The sequence below is a fragment of the Elephas maximus genome, chromosome 25 (assembly GCF_024166365.1).
Source record: "Elephas maximus indicus isolate mEleMax1 chromosome 25, mEleMax1 primary haplotype, whole genome shotgun sequence".
NCBI classification, from domain to species: Eukaryota; Metazoa; Chordata; class Mammalia; order Proboscidea; family Elephantidae; genus Elephas; species Elephas maximus.
In genome coordinates, this window is record NC_064843.1 from 54,401,697 (window position 1) to 54,424,194 (window position 22,498).

Genomic DNA, 22,498 nt, shown 5'->3' on the forward strand with positions numbered 1-22,498 from the left:
ATGGCCACACAGAACTCACAGACAATACTCACGGTTATGGGATTTGTTAGGGAAGTAAGAAGTTACAATTCAGGTTCAGGAATGTTCAGGATACAGTTCTCCCATCATGACAGCCTCTTCTCAGCTGTGCTCACAGGCAGCCTCTCTGGCCCTCGGCCTCTGCCCTGCACCAGCAAGTGTTACAAAGCTTTTTTAGCTCTGCTAATAAGTGCTCCTTGGAAACTTTATGGGGCAGTTCTACTCTGTCCTATAGGGTCGCTATAAGTCTGAATCGTCTCGATGGCAGTGGAGTGAGTGGAATAAGTGCCCAGAGGCACCCTACTCCACCAGTAAGCCTTCTGCCCAAAGGCACTCAGCTCTCTTGCTCCGTGGGCTGGGAAGTCAACTGCTCAGTCTCGGGCCGTTCTCTTCTGCCAGTCTTTCCTGCCACAGTTTCCCTGCCACTTCTTTTCGCTGTATGCAGCACACAGTCCTCTCTTTCTCTGTCTCCTGGTTCCAGGAACTTCCCAATGCAGAGATCCTGGGTCCAAAGAACACGCTCTCTTCCTGGCTGTTTTTCCTTTGGTGGTGGTGAGATCCTCTCTCTGCCCTGGAATTGGTTCTTTTTTAAGCCTAGCAGGATGGCAAAACTAACCAACCCCCTTGGTGAGCTGCGAGTACCTTATTTTCACAGTTCCACTCAATCATTTGGGTGGGAGTTACAAGACCATGGCAAGAAAGGCCACACAAAAGTAATCCATCGCACTGCACCCTCAAAATAATAATAACAACGAGGAGGAGGAAAAGGGATCAATTACAATATGTTGTGGACTGTGAATCTTCAGACCTTTAATATCCCATTCTATTTTCATGTCTCAGGTTATTATTTCCCTCTTTTTCTATTTACCCTTCAATTTGCAATCTTGCATTTCCTTTCTGTCTAATGGACCCATTCCTAGTAATGTGCATATGGTTTTTGTCTCCCCACCTGTGCCGTCACCCCTGATTCAGTTGAGGCAGGCAGCCTCCAGAGCCCAACCGTTCTAAGAGACACCTGCTCTGACTTACCCTCCTCTACCGAGCAAAATAAGCTGCCCTTTCTTCTGAAATTATCCTTTACAAAATAACCACAGAATGGGCCATAGATGGCCTCAACCCGTCTCTGGGTGGAGACTTATCCTAATGAAGAAAAATTCATCCCTTCCTGCATCCTGGGAGATCGAACCCTTGTCTAAAGAAAATGCATAGTCATCCCCAAACTCTGGGCACCTGTGTGAAGGTCAATCCTGAATATTCACGATAAATTTGCATTTCATTGTCTGCTCTCTGTAAAAGCCCACCTTCCCAAGCTGCCCGCCAGCAGTCTTGGAGGTAGCAGCCCCGGTGGCTCCTGTCCTTGTACGAGGAAATAAAGGGGTCGTTCTGATCTCCCACCTCAGCCTCCTGTTTGTTGGCTGTAACAAGTCATGCCGAGCGAAACCTGGGGTTTTCACCCAAAAACACAGTTATAAAAAAAAAATTTTTTTTTTTAGAAGGTATTAATTTCCAATGGTATCAATTTATGTTTTCAAAAGGTGATTCTCATTGTGGAGTCTGAATGTGAAGGGGGACCAGGATGAGCAGCCAGAGAGCCAATGAGACCTGAGTTGGTTGGGGGCGGAAAGCTGGCTCATTTAGCAGAGCAACAGCAGCCACCATATGTCATAGTCCCTGTTAAGTGAGTAAGGGGCCTTAGAGGCATTTATCAAGACCTCAGCTACTTTTGCCCATCATCCAGCACCCAGTCAGATACCCTGCAGAAACACAATCATATTTGTGTCATGCTGTTGTGGGGAGAAGCTCTGAGTTCTCATTCTTATTTTGGTAGCTATGTTTGTAGTGCGATGTTCTAGAGTGCCTTTCTCACTTGTTTTCTCAACCTTTTTACGTCTGTAACCATCGGTGTATTGGAGGCAAAACTTATTTGCTTCAGGGAGCCGACTGTTAGCGTTTGTTCCCAACTCTACTTTCAGTGACATCGAGTCGAGAACTTGAAATTGGATGTAGTGGGAATATTTACGTCATGGAAATTGGGAAATGCTACAAATCAGGGTTGCCCCCTTAGAGAACCTGTAGTTAAACATTTTACCAGTCCATCACGTCTATAACCCTTCCACTTCTGCTCACCACGCAAACTACACACACACATAGCATACCACACACATACCACAGTGTTTGAAGGATTGGATACCACGGGTTCTTTGGGAGACTTGTTTTTTTCTATGGGGGTATGGTGACTCCCAAGAGAAAAAAATTAATTTCTTTTTCTCTTCCCATCTTAAGTTTTACATTTATTTTCAAAAAGCCAAATGTGGGCTAAGCTTTTTTCTTTCTCCCCTAGTGGATGGCTGTATTCACAGAGCAGCTGGTCCCTGTTTGCTAGCCGAATGTCGTAACCTCAATGGCTGTGATACTGGACATGCAAAAATTACATGTGGCTATGACCTGCCTGCAAAATGTGAGTACAACTTTTATGAGAATACCATTTCCAAATACGATGAGAATTCTTATCTTGTTCTATTCCTCAAGTGTGTAATTGGTAAAGGAAATTGCAGTGGTCGTATTTAATTAAATGAGCTTATATTCAGATTTTGTGTTTTCTAAATAAGTCTCCAAATATATATATATGATGTTTAGCTGTAGGTTTTTTTGCTCAGGTTTCCAGTAGACTGCCTCTGCAACAGGGAAATAAAAATATGAGCAAAATATACATTATAGCATTTAAATGCCACGAGTGACAGCTTCTAGAAATGATGCCAATTTCTTATTCCTTGTTCAGGTTTCTTGATTGTGGATGTGTTTAGAGCAAAGGAGATCAAAGTAATGTATTGTATTTTCAGCTGCCATGTAAAGGCTGATTGGCAATTACAGCCAAGGCATCTGTCACACTTTGCTTTCAGGAGAAGCCAGTGGAATGTGGTTGTCAGCGTGAGAATGTATTTGCTCTTTGAATGTGGAATGGTCAAAATTTCCATTATACTGTATTTGAATAGAGAGAAGCATTGCATTTGATTGACCTTGTTGCTTAGTCGTTTAGCCAGCTGGGTGTTGATGGTGTGGAATGAAAATGCTACTAGAGAAGTTGGCTAAAGGCACAGCTCTATTATTACACAATCTCCAGAGCCTGGGGATGGAGGTTGAGTGCGTACCTTGCATGGTACGCACTGACCTGGAAATTGGGACAACAGTTGATTGTTTAGCCCTTTCACCTGCTTCTTATAATGCTGTCTTGGTCTGTGAACACATTTTATGTAAAGTGAGGCTGGTTTTGCTTTTGTTTTAGCAGCGGAGAAAAACTGACTAAAAATTTTAACACGATCTGTAGAATATTATTTGGGTTTTGTATGAACAGAACATGTAAGAATGAATTTCCCCCACATTCCCGTTGTGAAGGGAGAGAGAACATGTTATGTGTTAAAGATTAGTTTTAAGTATGTTTAAATTTGATGGTTTGTAGTAAACTGTAATGTATTAAAACAGTATTTTTCTTATAAGCGTTATCACACTGCATTCTAGATTGCTTACAGTGGATTGTTATTGAAAGTATATATATATATATTTTTTTTTCCTTTATTGACTTCTTATTTTTCTTTGTTTTTACCTTATGTGAAAGAGTCAAACCATGTGTTAAATGGCCTCTTTCTCTTACTTGCAAGCTTTGTTTATGTCAAATAAAGCCCTACGTGTACCATGGTATTGTCCCTCTGACTCAGAGAGCCTACGACCTGAGTATTAAAGGTGATTTCCCTCACTAGGATTTACGAGTGTTGGTCCTTTTGCCTTTTTAGACCATGCCACCTTGTAATTTAGCTAAACTATACCACCTTGGGAAACTCTGGTTAACCAAGTGGTCTGCAGTTCGAATCTGCCAGGTGCTCTTTGGGAACCCTATGGGCAGGTCTACTCTGTCCTATAGGGTCACTATGAGTTGGAATCGACTCGACGGCAGTGAGTTTGGTTTGGTTTTGGTTATACCACCCTGAGAACAAGCAGATTGTTGATTATTTTCAGGCTTGTATCTACCCGGAAATCAACTAATAGGCCTGCTCCCCTACTGATTGACTACTTATACTGATTCACTACTTACTTTCCTTCTGATGTGGATTTACCAAAGCAGGTTGCTTTTATACTCATATTATCAACTGTTACAGCACTACTAAAACACAAATCAAAATTTCTTCTGGAGACAGATAACCTCAGAATCATTAAATATAACCAAATAAAATGGTGGCTTTAGAGTATGGGTTGACTCTGTGATAGTTTTTTTTTTTTTTTTTTAATGTGCCTGCTGCTGCTTGATATTCCCCTGAATAAGTTATACAGCTTTCTTTGAATGTCATTCAACGTATTTCAGGGTTATTGAAGGCTTTCATAATACCAGTCACTGAGGTACAAAGATCAATGAGCCAGTATCTGTGCTTAAGGAGCTCCCATTATTGAGTCATCTCTTTGAGTGACTTTCCTGGGCATCCCGGGACAAGTAGGGCTTTGTGGGACCCAGACTCTGGATGTGGAAAGTCAGTCTATAGGACTCAGCACAGGATCCATGTGAGCTGAGATACTGAGTGCCTGGCACATACTCAGGTCGCCTCATACAAACCCATGGCGTACATCTAGAAATGGCTGTGTTACCCGAAGCAGGTCCTGCCCAGTGTGGCTTCTCGTCGATAAAGACACACCGAGGTGAGAAGGGAGGAAGAGCATTTATCGGAAGTGTACAGGCAAGGAGCAAGGAGGTGTATACCTCAAATCAAGCTCCCTGAACAAAGAGATGCAGAACTTTTCATACTGTCCCTTACAAGGAAGTACATATAAATATCATGGACTACATAGGTTATCATGTCATGTTGGCATAGTAAGACCAATTGCATTTTTTTTTTCCTTTAGTATATTCGGAAAATGGCAGATAAGTCCTGTCCTGAGTGGAGATTTTAATATTCAGTTTAGGTCTTAATGAGGCTTAGGTTACTTTTGGACACTTTTGAGGCTAGTAAACTGATTTTGACTGGTTTTATCTGGATCTTGTTTTTCTCTCGGTTCTTCTTCCCACTGCTGCAGGTGGGAAAGTGTTGGGAGGGGTTTTAGCTGAGGAACTGACTCAAGGCTCCTATATCAACTGGCCTGGAATGACAGTGTCACCTCATGAAAGTCACAAGCACAGGATCATTGAAAATAGGCCTTGGTATTTCTGTATATTTAAAAAGAATAGCAATTTATGTTAAAACATAAAGGAAAGCAATATAAAAATGAGATCTTACATTCATATGCCACTTTATAGTATTTCATGGTAATTTCCAAGCCCTATATTTTCAATTATCTTTTATAAACACTGTGTGCGTGTTCGTTTTCTCTTTTCCTATCCCTTAGAGATGTTTTCTCATCAGTCTGGTTCATCCATTTCAGAATCATTAACAACCCACAGATGTGCTTTTGTAGTGAGAGAATGAAAAGGGAGCTCATTACGTACTGTTTGGGTCATTTTTCCTCTCCATATTTAATAATTCTGTGACAGTTTGACAGCAGAGACTAGTTTCTCTCTGTCCTCTGTGACAGCAGGTTTACTAAAGCCAGTCATCCAGCCACAAGCAATAATGTCTTCATACATCAGCAACGTGTTTGGAAACTGCTATTGTCTGGGTTATAGACTGACGTAGTATTCCGGATTAGTCTTTGCTTTTTACGCTTGCTAAATTAATCTGTTCATAAATGCCTGTATTTGAATTAATTATACTTGTAGTTTGTGCTCAATGACTCATCATGATTGGTAAAACAAGCCCCAATGATTTAGTTTATTTTTTACTACTTTGGTAGTTTTGAATGATTTCAAAAGCAATCAATCGTCTAGAGACTACTGGCCAATATTTCCTTGAGAGCCATTGCTAAGGAAATTATTAAGGAAGTGGATAAAGGGTTGTTTACATAATTGGAAATTTGGGGGATCTTCTTTTTTCTATTTTACCATGTTAGATATTTTTGAATTCATAATAAAATTTAGAATTTTTATAGATTTTAGAAGCTCTTTGGCATTTGGGGTGTTTCTATTCATACTACCATCATTCCACTAGATGGTCAGCTTCATGTGGGCAAGGTTTACCCATTTCATCACGGTTCTAGTGTCAGTAACTAGCATAGTGTCTCTATAAATATATGTGGAATTAATGTGAATGAATAAGTAGGGGCAGATAGGATGTGGTGGAACCCATGTGAAATTGTTCACTAGAGATTAGTAAGTAAACACAATCCCATACTTACTTTGCTTACTGGGTCATCACCCTTTTCAGCTTGCCAATATGTCAATTTTTAAAAAGGCTTTGATTCTGCAGGAAAGTGCTGTGGGGTTGGAAGAGAGCCAGATGCCAGCCATACCTAGAAACAGATCCTTTGATGTGGTAAAAATTGTGAAATTGTCTGCTACAGATGATCTAGTAAGCAAGGTAAGCACCATGCTTACCTTCTTTATTAGATAATCCTCCCCTGTAAATGAGTGGTCAGATGAATGAATTGTTTCAAACCCTTTCCAAATTATCAATTGGAAAATAGATTCTCAATTGTTAACCTCTACTTCTAATACTTTCCCTCCTGTAATCCAATGTGCCCAGTCCTGGTAGATTAATACTCCTAAATCCATAGTTCTTGTAATGATCCACAAGGCTCCATGTGATATGACCTTCTTTATCTCTCTGGTATCATCTCCTTCCATGCTCTCCTTCCCTTGCACATGTTGCTTTGCTATTCCTCAGTGCCTCTGTAATTGCTGTCCCCCTGCCTGGATAGCCCAAGTGGCTTGCTCTGTCACCTATTAAAAGCCGTTGATCAAATGTAACCTTCTCAAATGTTAACGTAACCAATCTACAGGCAGTCCCTGGGTTACAAATGGCCTACAGATAAATTTGCCCTCTCTTTGAAATTGAACCAACCCTTACAACAAATTCTTCCTTACAATCACCTTCACTTGCTGCATGTGAAGCTTTTAAATCATTGAAAAGGCTTCAAGCCTTTTCTTGAACTAAAGAACATGTAAGGCTAAATAAGAGCCACATGCACCTGTTCTGACTTACCTACAAATTCAACACACTTAGGAAAGGATCTCGTCCCTAACCCAGGGACTGCCTGCATTTATAATTACCAATCTGTAGTATTGTACCTTCTAATACTATATCATTTACTTATTTCTTCTGTTTATTGCCTCTCTCTCCTTACTAGAGCCATAGTGGTCATTTTGTGCGTGTGTGTACAGGGGGGAAGGGGTATCTTTTTCATTTATACCAAACCAAACTTATTACTGTCGAGTTGATTCCGACTCATAGAGAACTTATAGGGCAGAATAGAGCTCCCTCATAGGGTTTCCAAGGAGCGGCTGGTGGATTTGAAATGCTGACCTTTTGGTTAGCAGCGGAGCTCTTAACCACTGCTCTTAGAATAGTGCCTGACACATAGAAGCTCAAAAAATATTTATTGAACAAATGAATAAAACCCAACACTATTTCTCCTCAAAATCCTTCAATGGGTTCTTCCTTAAACACAAACTTGTAAGCCTGATAAGCTAGGTCTTCCATGATACTTTGATACCTTTACTGTCATATCTTGAACTATTTCCAAAGTTTTATACAATCTGAAATGCTCACAGTAGTATGCTTGTTCAAGAAGTCTGTATTTGGGGCTGTCCAGAGAGTTCTTTCTTTGTTCCTTTCCACCTGTCTTCCAGATTAAGCTCAAATATCACTTCTGTCATGAAGCAAGTCTTCCCTCATCATGTCAGGCAAAGCTGCCCTCTTTTTTCTTCAAACTCTAGAATGCTCTGTGGGCACTTTTCATGAACTTCCTTTTATTATATATGCAAATCTTCCTCTTCCTAGCAAAGTCCTTTGTATATTATGGGTTCTACAGAAATATTTATATATGAATTAATTTTTAAAGATGGTAACCTGATTGATAATTGGTGGTGGGTGGGATGTAAGAGAAAAGCTATGCTAATATTCCTAAAAATGATGAAATTAGGTTAATTATCCATTGCATTTTTTAAATCCTTTTTTATCATATATACAATTCGGAAGCCTTATGTCTCATAAATTTACTCCTAATGGAGCTTCCCCTAAATAGGAAAAAATAAAAAGTCATATCAATTTCATTTGATGATTTTTCAGCATAGCTCACATGTCTATTCTATTTCTCAAGAATGCTCACATTTAGGCTTTAGGGTTGAATAATCTTCAAAGATAAAATGGAAAAAAAAAATAAATCTGTATATATGAAATGGTGGAATCTGTTTCCCTTCTGTTTAACCTTTAGAAGACATCAAAGGGTAATACTAGTATCCAGCTCACAGTTTTCTATTAATCATTTGAAAGGTAACTGCAGGGTGAGAGACCATAGCATAATATGTTTGAGTATCACAGAGTGGTAGGAATTAGAATCCTTATTTTATCCCCAGGTGCAATAATAATCAGAAGATAGTTGCCTTAAAAGGTACTGTTGATAGTAATTAGTACTTCTCTTGTGCCCTTCTTCAAGAAATCATAGTACTTCGAAACACTAGCTCATCAGCCCTTTTGAAATTCCTATGAGGAAGTGACATGACAAGTAAAGATCCTTGCAACACAGAGAAATTCAGATACAGAGCTGTTAAAGTTGTTGCTTGTGACAGCAAACTAAGCCATGCTAGGGGCATGGCAGTGGCCCAGGCTCTCTGAGCTAGGGAGAACATCTATTGCAGGCATTGGCCAGGCCCATTGCCTGTTTTTGTAAAAATGTTTTATCAGAATACCGTCATGCCCAGTTGCTTACATATTGTCTATGGCTGCTTTACTGCAGCAAAGTTAAGTAATTGTGACTGTATAGCCCACAAAGCCCAAACATTTACCGTGTGCTCTTTTACAGAAAAAAGGTGTGCCAAAATTTGGTCTATGGCAATCTCCACTTTTATAAAGGAGGAAGCTGAAATTCACAGAACCATAATCATACTTATTGATTTTTTTTTTTTTTTTTTGAATGTATGTGTCTCATCCAGATCACTACTGACAACCGTGGGACTAAAACACCCACCATCTATCTCTTGGGACAGTTGTTTCTTCCCTTGCCTCAACAGAATATCACCTTGGCAGCCTTTCAAATCTTGTTGCAGTGCATATTATAAGGCCACCTTGAAAAAATAATGCCTGGGAAAAATGGTCATTTTTCTCAATAGGGCCTGAATTGGAAAGTGAATAAGTCAAGTCTCTGAAGGGAGAGTTAATTCACACCACCAGAGTATTAGGCAATAAATCTTTATTCCTTGGTTCTTCAAATGGTATTAGCTAATGTGCTGAAGGGGAGCCTGCAGGCCTTGGGAAATGCAGTTTTTAGAGTAGGTGACTCATAAGACGGCTCTGACTTAGTCCTCTGCATTATGTGACCTGATTACAGCCATAGTGGCTCTGCCAGCAGGTGTCTGATTGTGAAGGCAGTGGAGTGGGCACGCTGGGACTAGTATGACTCTGCTAGGCTTTGATGGCGACCTGAGGGTCCTCATGATCCCCCTCTATAATTAAATGGCTTCTGTTACATAAAGAGGAAAGTGGCTTTTGAAGAACCTAAAATCATCTTCTTTCCTGAAGATGGGAGATGCGAATGTTCCTTCTAAAATCAACTTTGATTGGCTCATTTTCCTTAACTGCTTTAGAAATTGAGTTTCTATTTGAATCGATTTCCTCATAATTACCACCCCCTTAATTTATATGAAGAAGTTTTGTAAATGTTATCTCTTTAATGATCCTCATGATGAATGTGGAAGTTAGAATGGCACAAGATTGTGAAGACTAGAGCAGTGGTTCTCATAGTGTGGTCTGTGGAGTGGCAGCATCAACATCACTTGGGGACTTGTTAGAGGCAACTTCTTGGGTCCTGCCCCAGACCTAAGGACTCAGAGACTCTGTGATTTAACAAGTCCTCCAGGTGACTCTGATTCCTGCTCAGGTGTGAGAACCATTGACCTAGAGAATAGTGGAGTCCTAAGTAGAGCCCAGACCTTTTCATTCCTTCCCCTACACGCTTTTGCTATGCAGCATCAACATCCGTTTGGGTCACAAACTAGAGCTTTCTTTGAAGAGGAGAATTCTGATATGCTCTTCTTTTTCCTTCGTAACATTTTCATACTTAGTGACCATATCAGTAATCATTTGTTTACTTATTTATTGCTAATCTTCTCAAACAGAATAACTGCTTAAGTAGGGCAGAAGTTGTATGGGTCTTGTTCACCCTGATACCCATAACATTTGACATATTACCCAGGACAGCGTTGGCTCTCCATGCGTATTTACTGGAGGGATTAATGAAAGCATTGCCCTTGTCTCCTCCTCTCTTTTGTCATAGCTGCCACTGCAGTAAACCAACCAAGAAGATAGAACCAACCAAGTTCAGGATAGAACTATGCGATTCCAGAAATCTGCATAGCTATTCCTGCTGCTGTTTTCAGCATCTCTGTTATCCCATCACCCAAAACATTGCTTATTCAAAGCAATAAGATAGCACTGGGTGGCAAATTTTGCTTAAATTACCCACATGTCACACATATAAACTACGCTTAAATTATTTTTTTTCATTTTCTTTTTTGTTTGGCCCATTGTGATTCCATCCGCACATGGCTTTGTCATGAAACAGCTAAACAATTCCAATACTAAATAGTGTCTTGTAAAAATGTCTACATTTGGAAACAACTAGTATTTACACATGTTGTATTATTAGCTGAGTGTAGAATAAGCTGCTGTCCTTTTTGACATCGTAGTAGGCCTTCAGAGGACATCTTATATACCTTCTTTTTCTTATGTGATCAATAGGAAATAGCGGTGTAAATCAATTCTGGGTAATACTGTAAATGGACTCTCAAAGGCAATTCCCGCTGTGAAATAAGTAGTTAGCAGCGACACTGACATTATCCGCAGTGGGGGTAATCAGCCTTTGGATGTGTTTAATCAGAGTTATCAGCTAAGATTAAAAAGAGAACCACTGTTGTGCAGGGATAATCATTTTCAGGATTTAAAAGATGAATATTTGAAGGTATTCTCATAAATTAAAGCCATCAGAATGGCTTTGAGTAATTTAGGGTGCTTTGAGGTCAGGCACAAGCAAACGGGAAAGGTTAATCTCAGAGCCACAGTAATTAATGTGCAGGGATTGCAGAGTACGTTTATTGAACTAAGTACCAAGTGCTGAGTTAAATGAAGATTTTTTTCCCCCCTTGCTAAGAAGTGCCTTGAGCTATTACTAACATGTATGACTTGATCAAAGAGGGGCAACACAGAACAATTTGTAAATGTATTAAGTATCTTTGCAGTTAATCACTAATCCTGATGATTAAATATTAAACCACTTTATGGTTTGATGAGAGGTGTTTCCAATGGAAAATATTGACAGAACCAAGCTCTACACAATGGAGCAGAAGATTCATTGTGTGTCAGGATCATTAAGCATCAAGGTATCTGAGGAGAAGTCTTGAATATGTGGTTTTCTAATTGTTTGGTAGAGTCCTTTAATGTCTGAGCATGAGTTTCCTTACCTGTGATTATCTGGACATAATATCTACCTCAGGAGAGACTCTGGTAAGAAATATATACAAAACCATTTCTTAGTAGTGTAAGACGTTGTAAGATATATATGGTATATTACTCGTAAAATACTTAGCATGCCTCATATATTTATTCAGTAGGTGTTTATTGGGTGCTTACTCTGAGCTAGAGCGCTGTTCTAGAACGTAGAAGACCAGAACGACCCCTGTCCTCTTATATTTAAGTTCTAGGGAGAGAGGCCAATAATGAACACATTCACATGAAAACAAAGGGTTTAGATAATGGCAAAGGCTATGAACAAAATAAAGCATGACAATGGGTGGAGAGTATCAGGGAGAGGATTACTTTCCCTAAGATAGCCATGGAAGGTCTCCCTGCGGAAAGATATTTTAGCTGAGAGCCATGCTGATCTCTGGGAGGAAATTATTGTAGGAAGACAGCAACACAACTGAAGGTGCTTTGCCATTGGGTTAAAGAAAAAAAAAAAAAATCCTGAATTTTCCAGTTGTTTCTCCTTGCTACAAATATTATCTTTCAGTTCCGGTATATGTATACTTTTAGTCTAGTTTATGAAAGTGATAGAAGTGTTGTTTGTGCTGCTGCTGCTGCTGCTGGAGCTGGCAAGAATTTTCATGCTGCCCCAATCTGACCTCCTGATTCTACAGACATGAAAACTGAGGCCCAGAAAGATGATGTGTTATTTCCCAGGGCTGTGTAGTAAGGCACAGAGCCAAGTGTAGAACCTAGATGTCTTGAGTCATAGGACAGTGCTGTTTCTGCTAAAATATACTGTCTTAATCTCTTTGATCATACTAACCCTTTTACAGGAGTGATGTGAGAATTTAATCAACTATTAAATGAGATGATGTATGAAAATACTTTTGAAATATTTCCCATTTCATAGAGCACTTTATTATTAACAGTCATTTTAGATGAGCTATATATAAATTATGACATCATGAGCTCTACCATGAAGCTCTTAAGTTCATGGTAATAACGTTACCAGGGGTCTCAGGTCTTTGCTCCACATGGCTGCAGAGACATGAAACAGGTTAAAGTGAAAGAAGAAGCTTTATTTGGTTGGCCAAGCAAAGGAGCACACTGGGACTTATGTTGACAAGATGGCTCCCTGAACAGTAGCTGAAACAGCTTTTATTAGGGGCAAAAACTGAGGAAGGGTCCTGGTGGGAAGGAGCAAGGTCGCTGATTGGTCTGGCCTGAAAAGGCTGTCCCAGAGTGGTTGCATTGTCTGTGCTTGCTCAGGCCAAAAGGTGGGGGGGGTGTCTCTCAAACCACATCTTAGGCTCAGACCCTTCACTTCTGAAAGTCTTGGGCTGTGAAAGTTTGGTTCTATCTGGTGGGACAAAAGTTCTGGAGTCACCCAGAGGATGAGGTTGATGGTTCTATGCATGTCAGGTGAGCCAGAACTGGTCTTAACTTCGTCTGTGGTCTGTGACCCCAGCCTCTTGTTTTTCTTTACCTTGGGCAGGAAGTTGGCCAATTGCCTAAAAAAAACCCAGAGAAATCAGTCAGAAAGGGAGGTGGCTCAGGCTACTCTACTTATAATTTGGGGGTTGGTAATGGTACCCGGAGGCTGTCAGCCTCAATAATATAACAGTGACTGGTGTACGGGAAAACTTGGGAGTCACAGAATTAAGAAAAACGCTATACCATCTCAAGGCTCAGACATTTGCTCTTACCCTCTTCCAGAATGCTGTCTTCAGAGAAAAAGGAAACTCTTCAGAAGTCACTTTGAGAAACTTCTAATGGCAATTATAATGTTTCAAAGATATGTCCACAAATTCTTTGAAACGCCTCCTTGTCAAGAGTTGGAACTTGATTTCCTTCCCCTTGCTGTGGCCTGGCCTTAATGACTCCTTTCTAGTAAACAGAATATGGCAGAAGTAAAAGGACCTTCCTGAGATTAGGTTATAAAAACGCTGTGGCTTCTGTCTGGAGTATTCTCCTCTCTCTGTCTTTCTGATCTTTTTCTCCGGGAGAAGCCAGTTGCTATGTCATTAGGCAGCCCTGGGAAGAGGAAAACCAGCTACCATGTTGTGAGAACATTCAGGCAGCCTCTGGAAAGACTCAGTGGGGAGGACCTGAGGCCTCCCAGCAATAACGCGAGTGAGCCTGAAAGCAGATCTTCTGAGGCCTGCCAGCAGCCACATGAGTGAGCTTGGGAGCACACCCTCCAGCCCCTGTCAAGCCCTGGTTCACAGCTTGACTGTAGCTCATGAAAGACCCTGAGCCAGACCCACCCAGCTGAGCTACTCCCAAATTCCTGACCTACAGAAACTGAGAGATAATAAATATTTGTTATTTTAAGCGTGGGATAATTTGTTACCCAGCAATAGGCAACTATGGCATGAAATTTCTAAAGAAGGGTAAGGAGCACACTGGCAGAGTAGCTGGCGTCTATCACATTTTCTCAGCACATGATCTGAGTGGCTGACTGCCTGGCTGAGGGACAGGACTGTAATGGAATGTGAAAGCAGATTAAAACCCAAACCAAACCAGTTGCTGTCGAGTTGACTCCAACTCATGAAGACTGTCCATATGTTGGAGAAGAACTGCGCTCCAAACAATTTTGAATGGCTAGTTTTTTGAAGTAGATTGCCAGATTTTACTTCCGAGGAGCCTTCACGTGGACTTGAACCTACAACTTTTTGATTAGCAGTTGAACATGTTAATTGTTTGTACCACCCAGAGATTCCAAAAGCGGAATAGAATGTGGGAATGCCACATTTAACCAATAATCTTAAAATCAAGAAACGAAGCCATATCCCTGTTCTATACTTCTGCCATAGGCAGTATTCAAGGATGGAAAAATTGTTATGGACGGAAATTTCTGTGTGTGTGTATATATATATATATATATATATATATGAAACCCTAGTGGCATAGTGGTTAAGTGCTATAGCCACTAACCAAAAGGTCAGCAGTTCAAATCCACCAGGCACTCCTTGGAAACTCTATAGGACAGTTCTACTCTGCCCTATATGGTCACTATGAGTTGGAAGCGACTCGAAGGCAATGGTTGTGTGTGTGTGTGTGTGTGTGTGTGTGTGTATATACATCCAGTGCTGTCGAGTTGATTCTGACTCATATATATATAAAATGTGTATATATGTACATATATATGTGTGTATATATATATATATAATGTGTATATATGTACGTCCTATAGGGTCGCTTTGAGTCGGAATCGACTCCACGGCACTGGGCATATATGTATTTATATATGTGTGTGTATATATATGTGTGTGTGTGTGTGTGTGTGTGTGTATATATATATAATCATATATATATGATTAGCTGATTAGGGTCAAAGAGAACCTAAAGTCCAGCTAAATAAAGAAACACCAGAAGGGGAACAATACAAAACAAACACATAACTGGGTAATAATATATTTCCTGGTATTAAACATTTTTTAATCCCTGCACTGGCCACTGGAAACCCTGGTGGTGTAGTGGTTAAGTGCTACAGCTGCTAACCAGAAGGTCAGCAGTTCAAATCCACCAGGCACTCCTCGGAAACTCTATGGGGGCAGTTCTACTCTGTCCTATAGGGTTCCTATGAGTCAGAATCAACTCTACAGCAATGGGTTTGGCTTGGTTTTTTTGGGGGGACTGGTCACATGCATCCTTTTTTCTGATAGGAATTTCTGTTTTCATTCTGACAGAAAAAAATAATTCACCTTCTCTTCTATGTGAAGCAGAGTAACTTCCTATTTCTATTTGCAGCAGTGCCCTTCTAAACCTGTTTGCTATACTAGGTGGTGTGTTTCCCATTGGCCCCTTCATTTTTCAGAACCACCGAATGTTTGTTCCATTTCTACTCACACATTATTTGTGGAATTTCAATAATTTCCTAAAGCTCTCTGAAGCTTTCTTCTTCCTACCTGTGATATTTTGAGGAAAGATTATTTTTCTTCTGTGTTTATTCTGCTTAGTGAAGATCATCAGAGACAACTTTAGCTGAATTTTGCAAGTTCTCCTTCCAATTGTGTCTGTATTGTATTTTGGAGTGGAGTTACCCATTTGAAAGTCTGCAGCAGGCAAGGGACTGTATTAAACTTTTTTTTTTTTCCATTTATAGACACTCAATTTTTGATTTCTTATTTCATGCCACATGATGCCAACTTCTTGTTTTCTCATACACGGCTAGTTGATTTTATTATGCCATATATATGCCATATATGTATTCCAACACTGGTCAGGTGCTACATTAGAAGTGTAACCTCATTGTGCAAGCACAGACTTCCTTCTGCAGTGTAGTATGTTTTATGCACGTGGAAGTCAGGTATTTTTGCAGTTAGTGAATCTATTCGGGAAAGCAGTCTGGGAGAATTTGAATTTGGCGATGGCTTGATGGACCTGGGATGGAGGGCCACAGATTCCCCAGGAAGTCTACAGGGAGGCATCCTGGAGGGGCAGGAAGAGAAAAGAGAACTGCTGTGTAGGGTGGGCTGGCAGGACTGGACCTTTCTCCCCCATGGGTCCTGAATATGTCCTACCTGTTGTTTTAAAATTCTTAGAAGTGATTTTGGTTGTCTTCTTCCTGATAATGTCCAGTGCCTGGGTAGATGGGTAGATGAGAAGAATGATGAAATATTGAGAAACCACACATAAAAACGTGTCCCTTGAGAATGGTCAGAGCTCTCTCTTTGGATGTCACATAATTAGGAAGTCAGTTTGCATAGCTATACACATAGGGAGATCTGAAATTTAGGGAACTGAACGGTCAGCTGCTAACTGAAAAGTTGGCTGTTCGAACCAACCAGTTGATCCAAAAGAAAAGACCTAGCAACCTGCTCCTGTAAAGTTTACAGCCTAGGAAACCCTATGGGAAAATTCTACTCTGCCATATAGGGTCTTGATGCATCGGAATTGACTCCATGGCATACAACAACAGCAAACATCAAGAAATAGTTAATACTTCAAAATTTTCCTCAAATTAACCATTTTCTGCAATAGCAGTGTTGTTCTATATACCAAATTAACTGGTTGTCATGGGCACCAAATCTGTTACCTTAAATATATTAATGTCACACTCCAAGCAACATCCTATCATTTATGCCTTTTTTGAGATTAAGCATCATACTGCCTTCTTCACCCTCTCCATTTTCATTTTTCTCTTACGACTCCATTCAGAAGTGATGAGATCAATACTTCAAAGCCTGTGCATGAGAGTTTTCTATTTATTGTTTATCATGATAAATTAGAAACTCTTTATTCATCATTGTCCTTGAGGACATAAATATGGGTACGATGGAGCTTTTGGTAAGAGTAATACAGTTCAACATTTTAAAGCCTGGAAAGAAGCACAAAAATCTCTCTTTAGCAACTGAGGCCCATTTCTCCCATTAGAAACTATGCAAGCATTTTTATCCAGTTTAAGGTTGCTTACTTTGCGTATAACCATCTGCCTGGTACATGGTAGGTACACATAATAAGTGGTTCATTCGATCAGCAAACCATGACTGACTTCCTAATAAGTGCGAGGTGCTTTCCTTGCCTTGTAGAAAAGTATGATGTACAAAACAGACATGAACCTTGCTCTCAAGAAATTGATTTGAGTTGAGCTGCAATGAATTAAGTGACTTGCCCAAGATCACACAGATATTTAAATAATAAAACATTGACAAAAATCCAGATTTCCAGATTCTCAACCTATGGTTCTTTCTTCTTTTCCATTGGGATTTAATCTAGATGTTTTTATAATGAAAAGTTATGCTGGTGTTGGCCTTCTTGCCTCCTGTTTCCTTGAGGTTTTACTGTGCAATGACCAGTGAAATGATCAGTAGATTTCGATACATTGGTATGGAGCCTGGTGGGACAATGATTAAACATTTGGCTGCTAGCCAAAGGGTTGGCAGTTTGAGTCCACCAGCTGCTCCTTGGAAACCCTATGGGGCATTTCTACTCCGTCCTAGGGGGTTGCTGTGAGTCGGAGTCAACTTGACAGCAATGGGTTTGATTTGGTTTGCTACTCTAGTATGGGGTGGATGGGTAGGTTATGTCTCTCTCTGCCCGGTAGAGTTAATGACTCCAAAAAACCTTCTTCCAATTTAACATCAGGAATAAAGGCCTTTTTTGATTGAGGTCTAGTGTAATGCCTGCCTCATGTGATTTTCTAATGCTACGTGGAGCACATTCCTAAAATTCTATGACAGTTATACTTTTCATATTTTTATATAAGCACAATGTGGACAGTGGGATGTAAATCTTTTTTTTTTCAATAATTAAACATAGTTGGATATCCATATATTTTAGGAAGAAAAACTTTTGAATCTCTCATAAGTCTGTCAAACGTGTTATTATACAATATGGAAGCCAATTAGATATAGGCTATCTTGTATTTTGTTTACTTTCCTTAGTAGCATCTTTTTTTTTTTTTATAGAGATCATCAGTTTATAAAAACTATCTGTCAAAGTGTCTGTACCAAGTTATATCTTGCCCAGACATAAAACACTTGGGTGGAGGTCTAGTGGAATTCTTGAGTTGTTGCCTGTTGTAATGATCTCCCACTTTTTTTGTGTTTTTTTTTTCTAAGTGCTTTATAACTGCCTCTCAAATTTTGGTTAAGCTATGTGATTGATTGACTTGTAGCATAATATACTCTGAAGATGGAATTTGGAGCTATAGACTAGAAGTACTTAAATGAATACCCTTCCTGTCTAGAACTCTCTTCTCATTGATATCCACATCGTACAAAAAAAGTTAAAAACATGGATTTGAAGTCCAACTCCCTTGGTTCAAATATAAGCTTTGTATTTGGGCAAGTTATGTAACTGCTTTGTGTCTTAATTTTGCCATCTGGAAATGGGGATAAGAATAGTTCCATCCTTCTGAGTTAATAGAGTGAGGCTATTACTCAGAGCATGGCCTGCCTCAGAGTAAGCACTGTATAAGATAAGCTATTTTTCAGTAGGGTCACTCTGATCATATTATCTAAAATGCCACCTCATCATACTCTATTCCCTTGCCATGCTTCATTGATGTTACAGCCCTTATCATGATTTTCTGTATTTACTGGGTTTTGTATTTGTTGGTTTATTTGTTGAAGTTTATCTCTTCCACTAGGACATAATCTTCATAAAAACAGGAACTTTGTTTTGATCACTGCTGTTTCCCCAGATTCTAGGACGGTGTTATAGATTGAATTATGTCCCCCCAAAGTATGTGTTGTAAATCCTAATGTCTATGACTGTGGTTATAATCCCATTTCTGAATGGTTGTTTTGTTATGTTAATGAGACAGGATGAGCATAGGGTGTATCTTGAATCAATCTTTTTTGAGGTATAAAAAGAGACTAAACAAGTAAGCAGAGAGAAAGATGGAATAAGACAGATGCCAAGACACATGGTTATCTCCAAGAAACCAGGAAGCAGAATCTGAAAAAACAAGAACCTTCCTTCAGAGTGGTGAGGGAAAACCTTCTCCATGAGTTAGTGCTCTGAATTCAGACTTAAACCTCCAAAATTGTGAGAAAATAAATTTCTTTTTGTTAAAGTCCTCCACTTGTAGTATTTCTGTTAAGACCAAAAAAAAAACAAAAAAACAAAAAAAAAACCTACCACCAGGGTTTCCTTCTGTTATGGCAGCACTAGATAAATAAGACAGAATTTGGTACTGGAAGACTGCGTTCCTGCTTTAATGAATACCTAAAATATGGAAGCAGTTTTAGAATTGGGTAATGGGTAAAGGCTAGAAGAGCTCTGAGGTGCCTAATAGTAAAATCCTAGATTGCCTTGAAGAGGCTGTTGGTAGAATTATGGATGTCAAAGGCAATTTTAGTGAGTACTCAGAAAGAAGTGAGGAGAACTATAGAAAAAGTCTCTGTTATCTTAGAGAATACATATGGCACCAGCAACAGAATGTTGCTAGAAATGTGGACATTAAATTTCCTTCTGGTGAGGCTTTAAAAGAAAACAATAAACAATGTGATTGGACAGCAGAGGATGGCCGATGCTTTTTATGCAGTTACCAAGAAATTATCTGAATTATGTTCATATGTTTGGTGGAAGGTAGAACTTGTAAGTGATAAACTTGGATATGTGGCTGATGAGATTTCTAAGCAAGATTTTAAAGGGTCTGCCTGGTTTCTCCTTGCCACTTACAGTGAAATATGAGAGGAAAGAGATGGACTTAAAAACGAACTGTGCAAAATGAAAACAGAACTTAAAAGATTTGGAAAATTCTGTTGTACAAACTAAGGGCATGTGTCCTAGAATGTTCACCAAGGACATGTCTACACAATCTTTTGTTAAAGAGGTTAAGCGTGTGACTGATGAATCTAACCAACTGCCAAAACAGAAAATCCATCAGTTTAGACTGAAGGGAACAGAGAAAGAATGAAAGGAAAGAATGTGGTTACCGTTTAGAATTCTACAGGCAAGAAACAGGCCAAAGGAGCTACATCTATTGTCCTCCAACAAAAGAAAAGGACCATCCCTGGAGCAGCTTGGAGATCAGCAGAACTGTTGGAAGGAGCATGGGAAGTAGGGCTTTCTTGGATTTAAAGATGGGGCCACGGTGTCCTGGATCTCAAAGGGTGGGACCACAACCTTCTAGGTTTCAGAGAATTGGATCTTCACCAACTCGGTTCCAGAGTATGGGGATGCCTTTAAGGTGTGGCAGGGGATAGGGGCTTCCCTGCTCAAGGGGCAGAAGAATGGTGCCTGTGGGGGGGCCAAGGTGGTGGGGTCACAACTCTGATGGACTAAGAGAATGGTGCTGCCTAAATCTGAGGGAGCCAAGTTGCCATCCCAGAGGGCCCGGAGGTAGAGCTAAGGCTCAGAATCCACCCAGAATCCAGAGGGCATGGCCAACACCTAGAGTCTGGAGGGTGGGTTCCTTTGCCCAGATGGTCTCAAAGAAAAGAAGATTGCTTTCAAGTCTTGAGAGCTAAAGTAATTTTTTCTACTGGGTTTTGAACTTGCTTGGTACCTGTTATCCCTTCTTTCTCTCCAATTTTTCCCATTTGTAATAGAAATATCTACTTTGTGCCTATTCCATCATTGTACTTTGGAAACAGATGACTTGTATTCTGGATTTCACAGGTTCACAGATATAGAGGAATTTTTTCTCAGGATGGAATATGCCTAAAGTCTCACTCATATCTGATTTAGATGAGTCAGAAGATGAGATTTTGGACTTGGAGTTGATTTAAGACTTTTGGGATGATGTGATGGGATGAACGTGTTTTGCATCTGGCAAGGACATGAATTCAGGGGTGCCAAAGAGTAGAATGTTATGGATTGAATTGTGTCCCCTAAAAATATGTGTTATAAATTCTGACCTCTATGCCTATGGTTATAATCCCATTTGGGAATGGGTTGTCTTTGTTACGTTAATAAGGGGGTGCTAATGTAGGGCGTATCTTGAGTCAATCTCTTGATAATATAAAAAGAGATTACACAAGAAAGCAGAAAGAGAGGTGGAGTAAAATAGATGCCAAGACATATGGAGATCTCCAAGAAATCAGGAAACAGAAGCTGAAGAGACAAGGGCCATCCTCCAGAGCCAATAGAGAAATCCTTCCCACAGAGCCGGCACTCTGAATTCAGACTTCTAGCCTCCTAAACTGTGAGAAAATGAATTTCTATTTGTTAAATACATCTGGTGTAGACTTTCTGTTATAGCACCACTAGATAAGACAGAAGGTATTAAAATATATTTGTGAAAGAAAAAAAGAAGGTGCTCAGGAAACTCTACCTCTAATTATTTATATTTATTAGCATTGGAAGAACTAGACTAAGTAAATTTGGTTTCACGTTCTGTTAATTTTGTTCTTCTAGTAACTGGGTTAAGAGTTACAAATAAACCAGGAAAATAGCATCAGTGTATGAGAAGCTCAAGCCTGTAGGTGACATAAGGTATCTCTAGCAAGAATGTTTTAAGTGTACTACAAATATTTTCCAAAACTCTATAGTTCAAGTATTAGCGTCAGAATGAAATAAAACAGGAGGAAGAGGTTAAAAGTACTTCAGTGACCTGGAAGCCATATCCATACCTGCTTAACAACAAAAAAAAAAAATTATTTTTTATTTAAAGCCAATGGATTGATACTGAAGTCCTTTCCCATTGATTTACAGTCTATGTTCAGAGATGTTTTCACAGATTCAATTTATTGTTAAACCTCATTAAAATAAAATGCTAATTTTACGGGTTAGAAATGTGTCATGACTGACTTTCTGACTGACACCACCAGTCCAAGTGCTTACAACTTTCATGCTGTAAATGTGTTAAAAAGGGAAATATTGATGCGTGCTTCCTCTGTGTTCAAAACTATTCAGACTTTATGGGAAATACTAAAGCTTTACCACTTGTTCTTTCACAAAGAGGATGCTAGGGAGTTGCAGCAACATGAGAAATCTGTTTATTATTTTGTATCAAAAGCAAACTGGACTATCTCCCCCTTCAGAGACTCCCAGCCCTGAGTTAGTTGTTAATCCAGGGTAGAGGAGGAAATAGGGTGGTAGTTAGTAGTTACAGAATGTTAATTTGACAGAATAGAATTTCTTTTTATTGTAAGTAATCAATCTCATGCTTGAAATATGTTTTTACAGAAACATTCTTAAGCATATATACTAATAATATGTATTCCTATACCTATATGAAAATTAATTTCTTTCTGTCCCATAAATACCCAGAACTTTAAAACTAGATATAACTTAGCTACATGAGTCCCTGCATGGTAGAAAGGGTTAAGCACTTGATTACTAGCTGAAAAGTTGGCAGTTCAAACCCACCCAAGGGCACCTCGGAGGACAGGCCTGGTGATCTGCTTCCACAAGGTCACAGCCTTGAAAACCCCATGGAGCAGTTCCGTTCTGGACACATGGTGTCACCATGAGTTGGAATCAATTCTATGGCATTTAAGAATGCCAACTTAGATAAAACAAAGTTCTACTCCCTCACTTAAAAGAAA

At 39.6% G+C, this 22,498-nt stretch overlaps 1 protein-coding gene across 3 annotated transcripts in view; it reads left to right on the forward strand.

The window, feature by feature from the left end:
* The window catches only part of MACROD2 (mono-ADP ribosylhydrolase 2), a 2,492,337-nt gene that overhangs the window by 777,205 nt on the left and 1,692,634 nt on the right, over positions 1 to 22,498 (forward strand). For all 3 annotated transcript variants that reach the window (XM_049869821.1, XM_049869822.1, XM_049869824.1), the window contains exon 5: positions 2,360 to 2,476. In XM_049869821.1, coding sequence (XP_049725778.1) covers positions 2,360 to 2,476 — 117 coding nt within the window. The remainder of the gene's footprint in view (positions 1 to 2,359; positions 2,477 to 22,498) is intronic.